General features: G+C 36.2%; 1 protein-coding gene across 1 annotated transcript in view; it reads right to left on the reverse strand.

Moving 5' to 3' along the window:
- PLEKHA5 (pleckstrin homology domain containing, family A member 5) overlaps nucleotides 1-19920 on the reverse strand; it is a 158325-nt gene that overhangs the window by 29092 nt on the left and 109313 nt on the right. Inside the window, exons 8-10 of the mRNA XM_010137880.1 lie at nucleotides 13996-14463; nucleotides 9734-10202; nucleotides 8092-8175 (exon numbers count right to left, since the gene is read on the reverse strand). Coding sequence (XP_010136182.1) covers nucleotides 8092-8175; nucleotides 9734-10202; nucleotides 13996-14463 — 1021 coding nt within the window. The remainder of the gene's footprint in view (nucleotides 1-8091; nucleotides 8176-9733; nucleotides 10203-13995; nucleotides 14464-19920) is intronic.

The following is a 19920-nucleotide window of genomic DNA, read 5'->3' on the forward strand; positions in this document are numbered from 1 at the left end:
CCTCCAGCCAGCTCCAACTTTGATTTATAGGACTTCTTCCAGTATTTTTACTGCCATCGGTGCTTAACCCTGCTTATCTCACACTGTTTGCAAAACACGGCTCCAGTTCCTTAAGCCCTTATGGAACAAAGATTAAAAACCAGATAACTAGTAAAGTAATGCCAACCAAAGAGCCTTTGTACAAATCAAATACAGCAAACTTTTTCCCCCCTTTAGGAAATAATGTTTAAAAAAACTACTGACATTTAACTATTGCAAAGTTCTTGAGGGACTTCGTATCTGTCACAAACCTGCCATTAACTAAAGCTAGTGCACACACAAGGCAACGCTTACTGAAGAACTGGCAAAGTAAATCAGTTACACAGCACACAACGGCAGGTCCCATGCTCTAAAAGGGGAAGAGGATACTTCTTTTGTGTTCTTAAAGCGTTATCATGAGGCTACTGCCAAATTAAGCTGGACATTGTTCCCATTGAATAAATAGCTCAAGTGAAAATATTTGCTTGTTCATAACAGAAATAAACCTTGATTTTCCCTCACTTCAGAGAAACAAAAATTTGTACTAAAGGACACCTTTTAGATCCTATGTATAGCACTAGTAGTATTACACTCAGAGTCTCTCCAATTAAAGGAGTCACAGAAATCAGAATTGAGATTTTCATAAGCAAATTTAAGTGTGAACTGCCTGATGCCACACAGCAACACAGCGGTAAAACCAAATAAAATCCAGTAGCCTTGGATTTATCATTTTTCACTGCTAGTGAATAACTCTTTCTCCCCAGAAGTGATGTTTCATCTTTGCTTTTGTCTTTGTATATAAAAGCATATTCTAGTTTGAAACAATGAAAAAACCCCACCTCCTTGACATATGATCTATATGAACAGCTACATTATTTATGAGCAAATATCTGAGTGGGTATTTTGTGTTTTAAACTGTAAAGCCAAGCTATTAATAATTTTTCTCTTCCTTCCTTTTCCTAATTTTTTTTTCTCTGTTTAATAACACCCTACACAGATAATGTTTCAGTATGTGCCATTCTGGTGACAGTGATCATCTGGAATAGTGGCTCCCTACAAGAACAGCTGACCTCACTGATAAGACCATAAGTTACAGGTGGCAGGCAGTGTTATCCATTTCCTCTCAAGCCTGCTGACAGTAAAAACAGTGGCAATAGGACCTGACCAAGCTTTTCTCCCACCTTTCCTCTGCTCTTTAATTTTCTCTCCAAAAAAAGGAGGAGAAAGCACTTTTCCTTCCTGCCTTCTTTTTACAGCAATGTTGCCTCCAGCACAGTCTTTTTTTCATCCTACAGAGCCTCACTTCCTCTGGGGAGGGAAAAGGGGGGGGCGCGGAAAACCCAACATTGGAAAGAACAACAGCGGTGGCTGGGTCAGCTCACTCTACCTTATCCAGATAACTGTAAAATACAAGAGTAGTATCCTACGTGTTGCTAATACAGGACATTAAGGTTCAAACATGAGATCTCAGATATAATACAGGGTATCTGTCAGTTCTATCCAAGCCTCCTCGAAGTATTCTATCCTCCTTTAATTTACCACCCTTTCCCAGAAACAGCTTCAGCATCTCAGAATGATGGTGAAGAGGAGAAAACAGAAGAAAAACACCAAGACAGTGTGGATGTTGGCTGTGGAACCTTCACTCGTTTATTTGACAACTTCTTGTTCAAGTTCTGTTTATTTTTACGCACCCTTGGAAAAGTGAAAGAAACTAAAAATGAAAGTGCCAGCAGAAGTATACGAGCTACTTAACACCTACACTACTTACATAAATAGCCATTTCAGAAAACAGGGGAAAAAAAAAAAAGACTAAACAAAATTTAGTAGAGCTTCTACTGTGACAAACTAACCTGGAATATGCTGAGATCAATACGACAATATGCGTGGAGAATTTTACAAAGATAGCTTAAGATCGGTAGAAAAGGTATTTTCAGTCCAAAAAAAATTTTACTATCAACATAAAACTCAGAAGTGTACTAAAAGATTCGTTTGTTTTCTCTGTAGTAACAGAAAGATTCAACTGGGACCTCCTGCCATGGCTTTATTTATGAAGGAGAAAAAAAGAGCATGTCTAGCTTTTATCCGAAAAAACCCACAATCCCAGTTTTTGTTACTGTTGTAATTACTGGGTACAAATACATTAAGGAGACTGCTGGCTTGGATTTAGCAACACACAATAAGCGATCCCTTAAAATTTGCTAATGCAGAAGCATGAAATTATATGTGTCCTTACAACATGTCCCCGTTAGCAAACAAATCACCATTGCCTAGGGTTGGTAGCTATGTCCAAAGAACTACTTAAAAGGCGAATGAGTTTCTCTCTCACCTCTCTACAAATCTTGAGCCAGCAGCAGAGTGGCTCACAACCTCACTTAAAAAAAAAAAAGAAATGCCTTTCAATAATTGTTTTGGCCATAAGTCATCAAAGAGATCGTGTGGTTGGATGTGTGTCAGATTCTTCAATAGTTTTTTCTTTATCTCTGAACTCCAACAACAACAAAAATTCTGAAAGCGTAACGCAAAACCATCCAAAACTGTAACTTAAGAATGTCTAAGTATCTCAAAAGAAAACAGCAGTACAAAAAAGAAATCTGACTTTAAAAAAGGGTATAAGATATTCTTCAGTCTTAAGAAAGCAGCAGTCTTAGGTAACCAGCAGATGACGACTTACTGCAGCTGCATAAAAGCTGCCCTCCCTACCCACGAACTTCAGCCTGTCTGAAAATTCACCTGCGCAGCCTCGGTACAAACTTACTAGGTATTGTTATATACGGTACTGAATTCTTTCTGACCAAAAAGGTGAAAGTAACAGGACTAGAGTTTCACCTCATGCTCTAGGCAAAGCAGGTTTTGACACAATTTTCAGAGATTAAATATGAGAGGAAATACCTAATTTAAATACACAGAACACTGAAAATTAAAAGAGGTCAAGTGTTTATGCAAGCTGGTTACAGATGTGGCTAACGAGGAGGAAACGCCTCAATTAGACTAAAGAAACGCCAATCTTTTTTCTTTCCAAAGTAAAGGAAACAGACAAAGTAACAAAAACATATTAATGAGACACTGCCCCTAGAAGCAGTGGTACTCAAAGCTAAAAGACTTTCAGGAGGATTTATGTCATACAGGTAGGTAACAGTAGTCTATTAAAACAAAGGGGAAAAAAAGAAAAAAATAATCAGATGCTGGGACAAGTATTCCAACCTGCTCTTCCATGATTTTGTGATTAAGGTAATACGGTTTAGATGTCATAGTGATTTGTTACTGTAAGAAGTGCAGTGATATCTTGCATCTCTGGTAGGGGAAATTATGGCATATTTATAGGATTTAGACACTTCCCTGTTTATCACATCGCATTACATTTCCCAATTTTATCTGATGCAAGCAAAAAGAAAATCCCTTTTACCACTCTGCACGTCATATAGGGAGTTCTCTGTTTAATCTGGCCTATTATACTGAAAAGCTTGGCTAGTCAAGCAACAGCATGGTACGTAGTTTTACACTTCACACAGACAGCTGTCCTTTCCTGGCAATGAACAACATTGTTGAAGAAGGAATTATTTCCTTATTTCAAAACATTATAAATTGGAAATATTTGAGATGGATTAAATATTTTGGCCTAATTTAGCAAGCAGTTTTTCTCTACTGTTTTGGACCTCCTGCACCCTGCAGACAGAGATGTTTAGAAATGCACTGCCATATAACTGACTTGGTCACAGTTCACACCTCATTTCCAAGAGATAACAGGAAAATAAAATCACTGGGTGAAACAGGTGTGCACATATGTGGTTTTTAGCAACTCATTAAAATCCTGTCACAGGAACATGTAGGATATAGAAGTTCTAAGAACAGTTGATTTTAAGTGTAAGGTTGAAAAATGTCATTAGAAGAAAGAACATTAGAAAAAGAAAAAAGCTCTAGCTATATTTACATTTTTAACTAATGGACAGCTAGTTGCTTCCATTTTTCTAAGCACTTATGACTGTCTTTTAAAAAATTCTTACACACAACTTGTACAAAAGTCCCATTTGATCATGAAACAAAGCAATAAAGAGGTATGTGATATCACAGTTCTTCACCTGGCAATCAATTATGCTAGTGAAGACAGAACTGGACTCTCACTCCATAAGTTATCAGAAGTTGTAAAGAAGTAAAATCCTATTCTCATATAAATCTTTAAGAAACAACTGAGTAAAAGGAGAAAAGCAATAAGCCATGCTATGATTTGTTTAAAAGAGTTTTTCATGTCTGACCTCCCTTTTATTTAATGTCCTGTAGAAACATCTAAGTCCTCTTAATTCGGAAAACTAAAATTATTCCAAGTGCTACTTCCTTATAAATTGCAGGCGTGTCACATGAGCTGGGTAATATGATATGACGTTGGTTAAAAATAATAAAAAGCTAAAGTTAGTGTCATTATAAGAAGGAAATGAAGAAGAGAAAAATTAATTGGTGGGTGTCTACTGTGTTCTGACAAATTTTAAATGGCTTTTTTCCCATTACATGTCAAATTTGTAATCCATTAAGGTATCCCGTGCTACTTAAAAAGGACACATATTAGATATCCAACTTCATAAAAAGCACTGAAAAGTCTTCTTCCCAAATATTTCCAGCTTGACAGGAGCAGGCAAAAAGCATTAAGAAATGTAAACACACAAGAAAATTGCAAATCCCACCTGATGATCCAAATATATGGCATTCCTTTGAAGGTGATGTGTAAGAATCTCATTCTAGCAGGCAGCAGTCAGAGGGAAAAAGGAAAGGGACAGAAGGTGCAGAATGCATGAAAAGAGCTTTAAAAGGTGTAAAGTAGACAGTGATCATTGTTTTACACAGAAATATAATGTTGCTTTTATCTGCTTTTTTTGGTGAACTGTTAGCAAGTTTTGATCCCAAAACAGAAGCGATGAATGTTTGCCATGAATCAGACTTACAAATTACACTACATTTTCATTTTACGGATAAAATACAGAAAACTCATGTAAATGTCTACTACACAGACAACTATAAACCCTTTGATAAATCTGTGTTTTAAGCATGTCCTGATTTTCATACATAATTACAAATAAGATAGTATTTGATATAAGACAGTATAAACAATAAATTAATCACATGATCTATCACTACTAATTTTGATTATAACAAGAAGTTAAACTTTAAATTTAACTACAATGTATTTTAAAATATTCTGGTGTAATTTTTACTCTATTATTTCCAAAAAGCCACGAGTAAAGCCTCAAAGGGTTAATAGCAGAACATCACATACACAAAGAACCAGTGTTACTCTGTTCTACTCCCATAGTCATCAGAAAATTTTGCATTAACGGTACAATGCAAACTTTGATTAATGAATGACTACACATTAGTGAGAATGGTACATGACACACATTGCTTTATAGCTGACCTTTGGGCTGTTGGCCTCAAGTTTTAGTTGCATGAGCTGTGCTAGTGTGTGTTCCCGGATACTACTCAGTTCAGCTTGCTGCCGTCTCAGCTTTATTAGCAGCAGCGTGAGCTCCTCTGGCTGAAGGAGTGCAGTGTGAGAAGCCAAAGAGTAGAAAAAAGGTTAATTAGTATCCTGAACAACACTTAATTAAAATAAGGGTTCTTAGTATCTTTCTTACAACAACTTTCTATAGTGATATAACAAAAGATATGCCATTTGTCCCCAAACTAACACTTTCAAATATTTAATGAAGGGTAAATATGTAACTACTCAAAACAATTGATACAGCAAAAAAAGTGTAATATTCTGTATAAAGGATAAAAATAAGTAAGCATTTTGCAGAGAAAGTCTGTTGAGCACTCAAACTTTTTGTGACACGCATATCAAATTGATGGTAATGACTTAAGCGAAGGGGGAGATAATTCCAGCCCTTAGGATATCATTACCTGTACATGAACACCCACTTGAGCTTGACCAAGGAATCAAAAAATACCCTCAAGAAAATTTAATTTTTAAAATAATTCTTCAGGTGTATGTGTCAAAAATTAAGGTAAATATAATAAAAAAACCTGGTAACTTAACTACATCAGAAACAGTCACCTTTCACAAAAAAAACCTGCTCGAGCCCGACAAAAATATTTTTCCATCTGACCTTCCATAGGCCTGAAGATAACAGTTAATTTATTGCTTTCCTTTTATTACTAAGATAGAGGCATAGGGAAGGATGAAGAATTGTATTTAAACCTCAAGCTTATATATATATAATGGAAATAAAGTCACACTCAAATGGACATTTGTCAGGTAATTCTACACAGATCAGTTTAGGTCAGTTTGGGAAACTACCTGAACCATTCCAGGCAACCAATTCTATTAGCAATACTTCAAAGAAAACTAAACACCTAACATCACAAGTATTTTTGTTATGTTCCTGTTTGCTTTTATATCTTACACTCCTCCTGAATTCAGTCTTATAAGATGTTAAATACTCATCCATAATTTTCATTTTCTCACATTCTGTGAGTTAAAAAAACCCAAACACCCCCAAAAACCCCACAAGCACAAAAACCCCCTAAAACTCCTTCTTGCTCTCTCCCAGGCACAGAATTTCCCCAAAGCAAAGCAGTAAAGAAAAAAGCTCTAGAGAACCTCATATTAAATTACTGGAAAACAAATACCAGTTTCTTAGAACAAAGACAAAAAACCCCTGAGAATTAGCGAGGCAGTGTCACCCTTGTGAGCTCGTACCAAAGCAGCCCACAAGAGGGAGCAAGGGATTTCCACATAGCTTCAACTGTCAAAACCATTCGCTTTGAGGGAAAATCAACACCAAAGCCAAACTGTCTAATGGCCAGCCTTCCTCTTATATACCTGGATTTAAAGTACTTAATTTCAGAGAGTAAGCATAAGAATCTAGATAGCTATGCAAGACATTTGCAAGTTCTCTCCAAAAAGCAGTGATGCTTTCAGTCTGAAAATTAAAATCATTTCACAGCACAAGAAAACTCAAAGAACTCCAAGTGGCATCTTCAAGCAAAAGGAACAGTGAATAATTTTTTCAAGGTCAAAACTCTTCTCGGTATGTTCTGCAAAAGTGCAGTTTTAGTGCATAGTGAAATCCAATGTTTGTAAGCAAACCTTTTGACTTATTAATTCCTACTCCTCTCAGACATTCATAATGTTGCAAACATTTTTTACATTGCTGTATGTGCTCTCCTTTTTGATATAGCACTTGGGACTCTTGCAACAACCACAACACAAAATTTTGTTTAAAGAACTTCCCACAGGTTTCCTCCTCTGGCCCCTGTAATGCTTGTATCGTGGGCAGGACTTCTGATTTCTACAGAAAGAAGCTTGGACCTCTTTGTCCTCTACCCTGTTCACCAGCCCAACTCCAGTGGTAGAGCCCAAGAGAGCTGATGGAACCGTGAACCCAAAGAAAGGCCTGCAGAAGACAAGGTGCAGAGACAGGCATCAGCTGCCAAAGGCCAACCTGTAAGTTGCTAAAGGTGCCAGGGATTCATGTGTGAAGTGCAAGAAACAGGAGTCAAAGCAGTGGAAGGATTGACCAGGGAGATGTTGCCCACAGTATGATTCCAAATCCGTATTCTTAATTCATAACTCTCTCAAACAGTAATTTCAGATGGACAGAGTAAGATTACAGAAAGAAGACAAACTGGTAAAGAAATTACATGAATTTAGGACAATCGCTTAGCTTTTGGCTAACAGTCGTGTTTCAATTGGGAAGGTGGAACGTATTCACCGATATTACTTTGATGAAATACCTTCAATAAGAATTTCAGCTCTACCACAGTAAAATGGGAGATATCAGAAAGGACACAATTTTATCAAATGCAATTCTAGTATCCTCAAGATTTCAAAAAAAGTATACTTTACTTCTAGGATTTTCTAAATAATTAATGGAGAAATAAGTGTTCTGTGATGTATTCTGCCCTCTCCCAGGAATTTCTGTAATATATCAAAGATGATTAAAAAAATAATATATGTATTTGTCAAAGAAAATCTGGACTCAGCGGCTACACAATATTCTCAGAATTCAATGGAACCACAGATGAATACTTTATGTGCTTTAAAAAAAAAAACCTGATGTACCAAATAAAAATCCAACTCACTGTTTTGCCTTGGAGGCTCTGAGGACTAACAGGCTGTAAACTCAGACCTGCTGGCATTGACCTTCTGTCAGGCACAAAGACATGCTGTACAGAAACAAAAGAGCATAGTGTGTTAACTAAAGACTCAGAAAATATTAAATGCTAAAAAAAAAAAGTCAAACCAACTTCATGCTCATGACAAATTTTCTATGATTTGTGCCAGCGCTGGCCAGTCATGCTCCCTGCTGGTCTATCTAGGACAGTCAAGTAGCCTGCCTCTAAATTTTAGAAACACCCCAGCAGCTTTCAGCATTCATTTAATTTAAGAGTCCCCACTCATAGTTGTTGCCGTACTGATAGCCCACGTAAACAACAGGTTTAGTTTTTCACTCATCATTGAAAGCTATTTAAAAACCGGAGATCTCTATATAGATAGGGTTTAAATCTTAAATTTACACTACTGATTTCAGTCAGTCTCCTAATTACTTACCTCTTAAAAACAGCTTTTGTTTTTAAGTTAACGGCAAAAGCTAGTTGTGTAACTAAAAATCAAATAGCATGAAAAACCAAAGAGAAACAGGAGTCTTATATAAAACATACTAAATATGAAATGAAATACTAGCATAAAGTGTTCACAAGGGAAAAACAACCCCAATCCACTAGAAAGTACAACATGGCTGAAAGGACAAGTAAGCACATGCTCTGCAGCGTGAGCTATTTCTCAGATGTGTGAGAAGCACTGATTACTACGTTTCCAGTGCAGCTGAGACATAAAGGATGTCAAAACAACTCCTTTGTTGATAGGGACCTAAAAACTTCCAAGCCCAAGACTTAGTAATCAACTGTAAGTTGTTTAGGCTGCTTTAAGATGTAGTTAAAGATTTTTATCCTGCATCAAGAAACATAAAGACACCAGAGATAAAGATTTAGGAAAGATTTTCAGGAGGATAAAACTCAAAAAACCCTCTAGTTTTACATCCAAAGGAAAGAGTAATTTTTATGTATTTATCTCCAATCTATTAAAAACCATGCATAAAACAAGCATGATGGATACAGCAAAGCCACATATGGCACACAGGTTTACCATTTTTGTGTCCCCCTGTTGCTGATGAAGTCCAGCAAAGTTACACTAGTGAAGCACTAAGGTTGTGGGCAAATAGACTCTGATCTTTAGTCATTTCCCTGATAACTCAAAGGCATCAAAAGAAATGACTACACTCAGTTTTCTGATGGAACCTAAGGCAGCCAAACTTGTGGCTGAAGAACAGAAAATAGCACGTGGAAAGAAATCTGGGGTTTTCCATCCTCTTAAGAGTTCCAGCTTAAAAAAAAAAAAAAATCTAGAAAGGAGAAACATTTTTGCACACACAAACTATTCTGAATAATTTGCCTGTTGACGCCCTTCCTTTAGAAAAGCATAGTATCATGGACAGTAATATTAGGACAACATATTTTCATCTAGTGTATTAGAAAAATACCTGTTTACAATCTTTAGATTTTTGAATGCTTTTAAAAGTCAAACCTTTCTCCAAGAAAATGGTGATGTAACAATCTTCATTATAACAAAATATACTGCAGTGCAATGAGTTTTACAGCAACCACACACTTTCTACTAAAAATCCTTATAAATAAGATTTTTAACTATCAAAGAAAGTATTTTTACCTTAGTATGATGTGTCCTGTGTCTGCGATCAATAGTTATATCTCCCCTTTGCACTGGTGAAGACACTTCTGATCTGTAGGTCCGCTGGGGGGAATATCCTTGGAAACCAGCGATTGAACCATGAGAAGGTGAGGTGGGGATTGAATGCATTGTCTGATCAGAAATATTAATCATAGTTTTGGGGCTATTTAAAGTACTGTGCCTAGTAAGAGTTGTTTGCTTATTGTAAAACTGACGTTGTTGCCATTCATAGAGCTGCCACATTGTGTCATCGCGCATTGATCTCCGTTTTTCTTCAGCGGTTACTGGTCCTATGGCTCTGTCATAAGTTGATGGTGTTACACTGCAGAGGCTCTCTGGCCGTGCCTTGCTGTTTCTTGGCAGTGTTCTGTAGCCTTCTGGGTACCGGGGTAAAACTTGAGGTCGATGGCTTGGCATATTTCTTGGTAACGTCTGATATGAGATTATGCTGAAACACAAGTTTTCTTTTTATTAGTGGACAGCATTAATATTGTGGCAATATAAAGTTCTTTGACATTGGTTAGGTTTATTTAGCTAATTCTCACCTTTTTTTTTTATATTACAAGTGTCGTTTGCAAAACTCGCAAGAAAAACCAAGATGTCAGTTAAAGAATCAACTATGCTGACTGAATGCACTGTAACAGCTGACACTGCATCTTTTCTCTGATTAACTACTTGATTATATAATCCACATGTAATCTTTTTACGAGTTTAACAGCCTAGTAGTGTCAAGTTTAGACCAAATCTTGTAACTTGTCTATATGGCAGATAGGCCAAAGTTCTGAAAGTTCTGAAGTTCTATACTCTTTCCATACGAGCCCGTTTAAAATGTTCTCTTTTTCAAAAGTGAAAAAGTCTCCTGTTGTTTCCCTAAGTTGAGCAATTAGTACAGACATAAAAAAAAAAAATTAATAGCAGGCCAGGGAAAAATAGCACTAACTGTCTAATGAGGTTGTATTTTGCAATTGTCAAGAACAAGCCATTCCGTGTCAGCCATTCAAGTGAAACAAATGGCAAAGTATTTCTTTGTTTGATGATAATATTGTATTGCTTTTCAACTCAGATATGAATTCAAAGGCTTATTCTTTAATTTGTTGCCCCATTAAAATTCTGGAGTGCTACATTTAGCAACTTTCAGCATTAGTTGAAAGGCAAAATTTTCCATACCAAGTGTCAATGAATGCCTAAGTATGACAAAGCATTTCTTGTTTTTCCAGAGGACAAAATCTAGGTCATAAACATTGATTCATTCAACCCTTATCTAAAATTCAGATGAGCATCTCTTAAAGCCTTTCATTACTAATCACATCTACAATAGATGCTTGCCCAGAGACAACAAAATTGATCTCAAAGTGAACATAATTCAGCCATCAGAGGGCTTCAATCTACAACCAAGACTAATTCAAGCTAAAATCCTTGCCACCACAAGGCACCAGAAACTGAAGATAGTTTTGAATGATTCGGTGCGACAAAAACATTAAAGAAATTATGTAAACGGCAAAGGTAAAAAAGCATTATGCATGTTATTGATTCTTTACGGAATAACTATCAAGGAAATTGATGACAATAAGCCCCACTTTTCACTGAAGAGTTAAACTGAGTATTTATAACCACCTGTCATATTTTGGAGATGAAAACTGCTATAAAGAGCTTTACATAGAAAAATCTACAGTTTCTGAAGCAATCCGAGAATTAATGAAGTATTATCCCTATTTTGTAGATTGGACAGCTTTCCATCCTCAGAAAAAGGAAATGGATTTAAAATCCTACTCTTTTGCTGCAAAACTGCTTAAATACCTCTAAATTTCTTCATGTAACATACCATTAATGACAAGAGCTTTTCTCCATCTCCATGTTTAAAAAATAAACAACCAAAACATAATTTGATAAAAATCAAAACAGATTCACCAATGTCCTGTTGATATTTACAAAAATGTCGTTCTAGTCAAATCCAAAAACTGGCATGCAACTCTGTTGTATTGTTTCACATTTGAGAAAGATCACTCAAGAGAACCCCTTTTGGTGAAAACATTTCCTCATAACTGACTTGTGCAAAAATAATTCAATAAAATGATACTGAATTGGAATGTTTTTTATTTTTAAAATATTTATTTTTGGTTCAAATAAAGGACTGTCTTTCTCAAGGCATCAGTTGTTTTTAGCCATGTGGCTCTTGCAAAACTAGATGCCTAGATCCATAGACATGGCAGAATAAAAGCTTCAAAAAATAAAAACTGCTTTACCATCATTCTCATTAATTTCTCAGGCAATCAAACTACTAAGGGGTCAGCCTGTTCCTCCAAAAAATTAGGTTTACAGTGAACCTTTTTTATTCCATACTGAGAACAGCTAACAGCTCCTATTTTATATATATAGTTATTCAATGGAACCTGCTTGTTAACATTCTAATATTCTTAAAATCCTAGGTGTTTTCTCAGCCTGACACACCAAAGACACTCAGTTTGGTCCTCCATGATTTCTCTAACAGAGATAGATGCAATAGAAAGCATTTTTGTTAAAAGTCAGCAACATGAAGCGAAGACTACTTTTCTCAAAAATCCAAGATACGACTTGAACAGGTCTTAACTGCAAACAGCCTTACTAGGCTCTCACCCCAACCTTAAGCTTTAAGATAAACTGGAGCTTCTTTCTGCTCTCATTCACCAACTTCAATTCTACTTGAATTTCTGTCTCCAGCCAGAAACCAGCAGTGTGAACAAAAAAAAAAACCCTAACCAAAACTAAAATTTAAGTGGTACCATATTCTAAAGACATCACTATAGATGAGGAATTTGGATCATTAATCCAAGGCCACTTTCACACAATGCAAAAAAAAGATAGCTCAAAGTCAATTCTTTTTCAGTTTGCTATTTTTATGTAGAACCACATTTGAAAGCATACCCCTGTGCTATCAATGCCACCCTTATTTAAGCAACAAGTGTTCTCTAGAGTCAAGAATAAAACATTGTTAATTAGTAACATGTTGTTAACAGTACTCTCCTCTATTTGATTCCCACAATGAAATTAGTTCTAGGTTTTTTATACTTTTCACAACCGAAAAATGGCACAACTATTCAAATTTTACTTTTTGGTTGCAAGTTTTACAGTCCAGTTTAAAAAAAAAAAAAAAAATTGCATGAAAGAGCATTCTCAGTTCTCATTATGCAAGCATGCATAGTAAAGTAGACGTCACAGAGTGCAAGTCACTGTCTGTACGGCAACTTCAAAATTCATCAAACTACTTATGTGGAGTATTTAACGAAACAACACATTAACAATTCCTAACTGTATTTCAACTAAAGGCAATGAGGAAATGTTCAACCAATTATAGCAAGTGTTAAGTCAAACTAATATAATTTTTTCAAGTTTTTGCAAAAACTGAAAAGACTCCGATGGCTGTATTTTGAAATTTACAGAAAATACCTGTTCTGAACTGGGTGCTGTCTTAAACTCTGCTCTGCCATCTATCTATACGCAAAGTCCCTCATTTCCAACTCTTCAAAGTATCTGCTGTGATAGTATCTCCATATTAAGCACTTCCACGTTTTACTGCTAGAGCTGCTTGTCTGCAAGCCAGCCTGGAAGCTACGTCATACTTCTGTCAGACAGAGGAGTTGCTATTGGTGCAAGATTTCACATTGTCAATCATTCCCATATAATTTTAAAGCTTCATAAATAAGCACGGGAACTCAATATTAGAACTGGGAGATGTTTAATTTCATGCGAATAGAAGCTTTAAGCATCAAGTTAGAGTTCTATGAATAGAGATCTTAGGTAAAGTTTCTCACTCTTCAATTAAAGCTTGTTTACAGTTCAAAAGCTCTCTTGATTATTTTTGAAGAATTTTAAATAAAATACTATTACAAGACTTTCTGAACAAAAGTGCAGAAGATGGCAATTTCAAGAACAGATTTGAAGAGGAAAAAGAATTGTTATTATTGATGACACCTTCTCTCTGCCTGAATAGAGAAACTTCTAAGAACCAGAAAGGACTTTTGGCCATTTCAATAAACTATTAATATAGATTAATTTATTAATAATAATTCACATGTTAATAGAAGAGAAACTTTAATAAATCTGTTCTGAGCAGTCATCCAGGCACTTCTTAGAGAGCACAATGAATTATATATTTATGTAATACAGACCAAAGCCTAAAGAATCTAATCAGAATACAAGTCTAAGTATTATTTGCTAGCAGACAATTTCCTAGGCAAAAAGGAAAATTATTACATAGTGCTTACCCTCTTGTTTCCTCCTCTTGTCCTTTTCCTCTTTGTATTTTAATCCATTGTTCCAACTGCAGCATTGAATTAGTTCTCTGCATAACTCGTTCAGACTCCATATGTGACTGAACCACATTGTGCTGACCTCCATCTGCAACATCTGCCACGACAACACCAACAGCTTTATTCTCAGATCCATTTAAATGAAGTGGTCTGAAGTGTCCAGCCTGAATGGTAGTTATGGGTAAAGTCCTGTATTCGGATCCCAAAGGATTTAGCTTTACGCTGTTAATTTTCGTTAATGGTTTATCTTGCCCAACTTTCTGGAATCCATATTTTTCAGCTTCCAAAGCTTTCTTCTCCTCATTTTTGTTCATTTCTTTGTTTTTCTGGTTATTTTGTGTCTCTGGCTTAATTAGCACCCGATGATTTGAAATATTATTTGCCTCTCGAGGTGGTGTATTTTCAGTGGTCAACTTCTCTACTCTGGAAAAGAATATAAGACAAGCTATAACATCAACAGACCACGCATTAAAAAATAGTAATAAAAAATGAAAACTGAATATACTGGTGTTTATTGGGGTTATTTCAATGAATCCCTGTCCAGATATTTTACACCAATATCTTGTCCTCAACAGAAAAATCCAGGACATATATATTCACAATAATCAAGGATGTGTGATTTTTTTTGGTTTTTTTGTTTGTTTGTTTTTGTTTGTTTTGATTTTTGTTTTGCTTTAGGGATGGTGGTGGTGTTTAGTTTGGTTTTTGGTTTGTTTGGGGTTTTTTTGGTTGGAGAGTGTGAGTGTTTTTTCTTCCAGGCCTCTCTATTTTTCTTCTGTTTTATAAGCATTTTCAACATAGCATAGATTTTTTTTTAAGCAACTTCCAATAAATCCTGTTAAAAAAAAAAAAAAATGTGCACAAGAGAAAATAAAGCCAAAGTCTGAAAAACTGGATGTTCAGTTCCTGGGGAGCTGGACATTTAAAAGGTAAAAATATTCAGTGACTCTCCAAGACCTACAGCTTCCAGATATAAACTGGCTGAAATTCAGATGATTTTTAAAGCCATATTTAAAAACGGTAGCAAATTACATTGATGACCAGCTTGTGATTCACAATTCTGTTGAACTGAACCTATAATGAGCTCCTTTAAACAAAGCAAACAACTTTTCATGGTTGCTGGCATCAATTAGGTTTCTCTGGTATCACTTTGGCTGGCACACATTTTATGGAAAATGACTGTGGCTTCCCTAATTTTAAGGGAGAAAATAGCTGCTGACTTCAGGAACTGTACCACAAAAATGATATTTTTAGAACAGTTACTGCTTTACATTACTTACACAAATACAGAATGCATGTGGTGCTATTAGCTATCTTCTTTTAAAATTTCAAAATGAGAAGCAGGTCTGTCTTTTTCCATACTGGGACATGAACAGAACATCCAGCTCAGATAGTGACCTTATTTTTTTTTTTTTCCCCAGTTTGCTAGGAAATAACCCCACCAAAATGTTTTGACCAACATTTTTTGGTACAGGAGGAAAGAAGGGGAAGAGATATAATTCTTTAAGATTACAACTCTCTATAAAACCAAATCAAGAACAAAATTTTATTTTAAGAAGATGTCAAATTAGCCTTTCACACTGTTTTGCATTTTTGAAATGCATTTTTCATCTTTAGAAATCTGTCCAGTTCAAATGCCTAACTCGTGTGTAAACAGGCCATCACATGCACAACTGACCAAGAGCTCAAGTATGACCATTCCTCTGAAAAATACTCTAGTTCCAACTAGATTAACTACACACGTAGCTGTAACTATTTTTGTTTACCTCACCTTGAACAAGAGGCTGAATTCTACACTTCCCCAACAGATTATTTAAGCTGTGAATTTCCAACAGGCCGACAACTATTTGGGATAGAACTCCAGCAAATACATAAAGAGCTGAAAACTGTAAGGTCCTTATAAAATACTACCCACCACTAATAATATTGGACACTTAATTTTAAATGCATGTCCCATTACCACCCTATTATTGCTATGAATCCTCCATGACATGAAAAGAAACAAGAGACTCCTGCCTCGACTAGTACACCATTTCAAACGTATCAGTCAGAAACAGTAAGACATCTATGTCCTCTGCATACTGAATGTGAGTTAGAATGAAATGCTTATGCACTTTGCATGATAACAAGGGGTGTGATTTTTTTCCCCATGCCTCTTCCTGACACAGTTGTGATGATCCCGATCTCTGCTTGATACTTCATAATGTTATAAAAGTCCTCCAAAATTCACTCTGTTCATGTAAGTAGCTAAAAAATAGTTCTTTTCTTTCAGTGATTATTCCTGAGCTGCTGACAGGAAAGCATACATACACATGAAATCTATTGCACGTGAAAACATTCATACCAATAATCTAACGTGAACACCTCTTTGGCTATATGCATCAACGTTATTTTAAAACACTGTTTTTTTCTCAAACATCACTATTAAATACACAGGTTAGTTATGTCTGATGTTTTCTGCTAGCAGAAAGGGGAGGGTAATAATATTTCTGCCAACCATAAGTTTTAGGAAAAAATTTCTATGTAGAACAAGTTTTTACGGTCTTTAGTGGGGGAGGACTGATGTGGTGGAACTTTTATACCTACACCATCTTTTGTACAACTTCCAAGTATCAGCAAAGAAATGGTATACTAATCTCCTACTGCAGTTTAGAAACTGGTGTTTTCGTTTTATTTTTATCCCCTAAGACTTAAAACTATTCCCAAGACCAAGCATTTCTGCCTAGGTTCCTTCCCAAGGTTATGGAGAAAACCCTGTACCACCTCCTCCTGACGACCTCAAAACCATACTACCCAGGGTTCTACCACAAACTAAAGGAATTCCACAAACAGGAAAGTGAATGGAAAACTCCATTTCCTACAACTACAAAGTGAAAGAACTGTTAAAATTTCAGTTTTCAGCCAGTGCTCAAGAGTTTATAAATCAATATAAGGACTACCTTGCAAACAACCCTAACCGTGGACATTAATATACGCAACATGCCTTAACAGTACTACCTACCCCCTTATGCAGCACTTTATTCTAATCTTTCTCAAGGTGCTTTACAGCAGAGAAGCAGCTGCTATTTTACAGATGGAAAATCTGTGGCGCAGAGGGAGAGTGGCATCTCTAAAGACATTCATCAGATATGTGGCAAAGTCGATTTAGCAGTGTTTGACTCACTATCATACTACTTTCCACTGTCCTTAATTAAAAATCAACAAGCCCCAAAATCATAGACGTGTTTTTCTATGCACTCTCTATGCTGTATCACTTGTTACTATGGTTATACACAGCAGAGCCAAACATGAAGACATTCTTTGCAATGGTGTAGAGGCTGAATGACTGTCATTCAAACAGACTTCTGGGCTCTCCATTAACTGTGCATTTTATCAGTCAACTCAGTGTGATCAACAGATCCCAATGAGAAAGAATTATCAGAAACTAATAGGTAAATGTAAGAAACATAAATCCACATTTATATTTGGCTCCATATTTACATCCTGCTCTCAAAGACATATTCAACAATACTTGCAGGGTATTTTGAGGCTGGGAGAGGGAGAAGACAAAAGAGTGAGCACTGAACACATCTTTCATCATATACTGAATGCAACTTATAGATTTCTGCAACCAAACAAGAGTTACATGTATGGAACAGTAATATAGGAAAACTACTGTTTTCTGCTGGTTTATATAAATAAATGATTCTGAAAGGCTTGGGTGCGGGGATGTAATTAAGTTTCAGATGGATGTGAGGATTGTGATTTAACAAAGCCAAGCAAAGGCATTTGAAAAGAACAAGCCATCTTTTCCAAACACAGTGACGTCAGTAAGCCCCCACTGTGGATGTTGTTATGCTAACAAGTGCTTTTTTGGCAACTTAGCTTATACTGTTCAGGGAGACTAACTACACTAGAAGGAGAGAAAAAAAACCAAAACATTTTCTTAGGACATGCTGCATCACTCCGAGGAAACAAAGCCTCTAACACAGCTGACAGTGAAAGGACAGAAGAATGATGCTGTTAAACGTGGGAGACTAGAGAAATCTGCATTTAGGGAAAAAATGATAAATCAGTATGTTGGTGGCCATTAGCATTTATGAACCCAGGCAAGCAATCAGTACTCAGAGATAAAATTTAACTGTGGTCTGCAGTAGCACATCATGAAAAGATGTTTTGCTAATCCAGTGAGGCAGTTTGAGGTTCTATTTTGAGTCACAAGCTTAAATAGTTCCTCACTGACTAAAACATTTATGTTTAACTCTTTTGATAGGTCTCTCAGTATATTATTAAACTTTAATTTACTATATAAGTGAAATTAAACAAAAAATGTTTAGAAAGGAGTAATTACAGTTAAAGTCAATAGTACCAAATAATATCTGTCCTTCCCTGCAGCTGTACATCAGAAAGGAGTTTTTCTGCTATGACTGCAGAACAGTTCTAAAAGAAATTGTTACATTTTTATTTTCTCACCTCAGTACCTCATTTCTGTATTACGTGGCTAACTGTATGTGGAAAATAAGAACATTTTATGGAAAATTGTGCAAACCACCCCAATTTAATGTTTTAAATGCCCCTTTTATCTTTCTTCTCTCCAAGGAATTCAGAGCCTCAGAAAAATAAAGACACAGATTGTAGCTCTGAAATTATTTAAAGCTGAAGCAGTCAATTTAACAGACTGTTGGGTTTGGATTCCAAGACTATCATAAGTAGTGAACTACCCTGACTTACAGATTTAAAGAACCGTACTGTAAAAACTGAGTTTTCATTGAGCAATTTATATTAACAAGCATTTAAGATTGGTTCAACATCAGCTTGCATAAATATTTAAGGAAGTAAGTTCTCAATACCTCTAGCTATTGTATCATAAGTATCTAGTCTGTTAGAAATCCTCATTCAGAACATTGTAAGAACCTCTAGCAAAAAAAAAATAGAATTGAGAAACAAAGGTACTGGCTGAATTTCACTGAACCAGAATAATTTAAGCTTAGAGCTATGTGCATGCCAAATTTTAGGTTACTTAGAGATGAGGTAATACAATACTTAATATCTAACAGATTTTTACGGGGAAGAACCACTTTTTCTTCTGGATAAGTTCATATCTCGCTATGCAGTTCATTTTAAGAACTGGTTTGAAAGCCAAATGGTGAATTCTTTAGTAAACAGATGTCTGAAGGATTTTCTTCCATATTATAGCTTACGAACACTGAAGTCTTTGAGACTTCACTGGTCTTGAAATCTATTTTCTCTCAAGCAATTGTTTCAAGACCACTAACAACATTCCACAGGTCACACCTACTTCTGTTTTGTTCTAAGGTTTCTTGCCTGAATTAAAACAAGACGGTGTTATGTAAATCTCTTTGTCTTGTTTTTCTGACATTTGTTTTGGCTATCGGCAAGCCCATCCCACCTGTGATGTCCAGGCAGAAAACTACTGATTTTGCTGCTGAGTGCTTTTTTTACTTGTTCAGTGTGCTACATCGATTCTCCAAGCAGATAAGCACCTGGAGCAATCCAAGGCAGACTGCAGGAGCATGTATAGCTGGATGACAAGCGTTAGATAAGCTCAGCTGTACTGGGAATCCCTACCATTTGCACATACACTGCTAAACACCCGAAACTGGCAGACATCAGTGCTGGGACAGGCACTGCTGTTTAAAGAAGGGTGTAGGAGTGCATGGCCAAGCACTTCGGGAACCTGGAACACCCTTCACGGCTGTGGACTGCACATCTGTCTTGTTAGAGCAGCCATGGCACTAAAGCGTAGAAGGACGACTAGCCTGTAAAGCTGTGCCAGGCACCATGGCGAGCTCACTACGTGCCTTGATAGGCTCTGAGGCAGCAAATGTGACTATACAGGTGTATTAATGAACTGCACAAAAGAGCAGATACTTAACATTT

The sequence above is a fragment of the Buceros rhinoceros genome, unplaced genomic scaffold (genome assembly GCF_000710305.1).
Source record: "Buceros rhinoceros silvestris isolate BGI_N320 unplaced genomic scaffold, ASM71030v1 scaffold1006, whole genome shotgun sequence".
Classification (NCBI taxonomy): Eukaryota; Metazoa; Chordata; class Aves; order Bucerotiformes; family Bucerotidae; genus Buceros; species Buceros rhinoceros.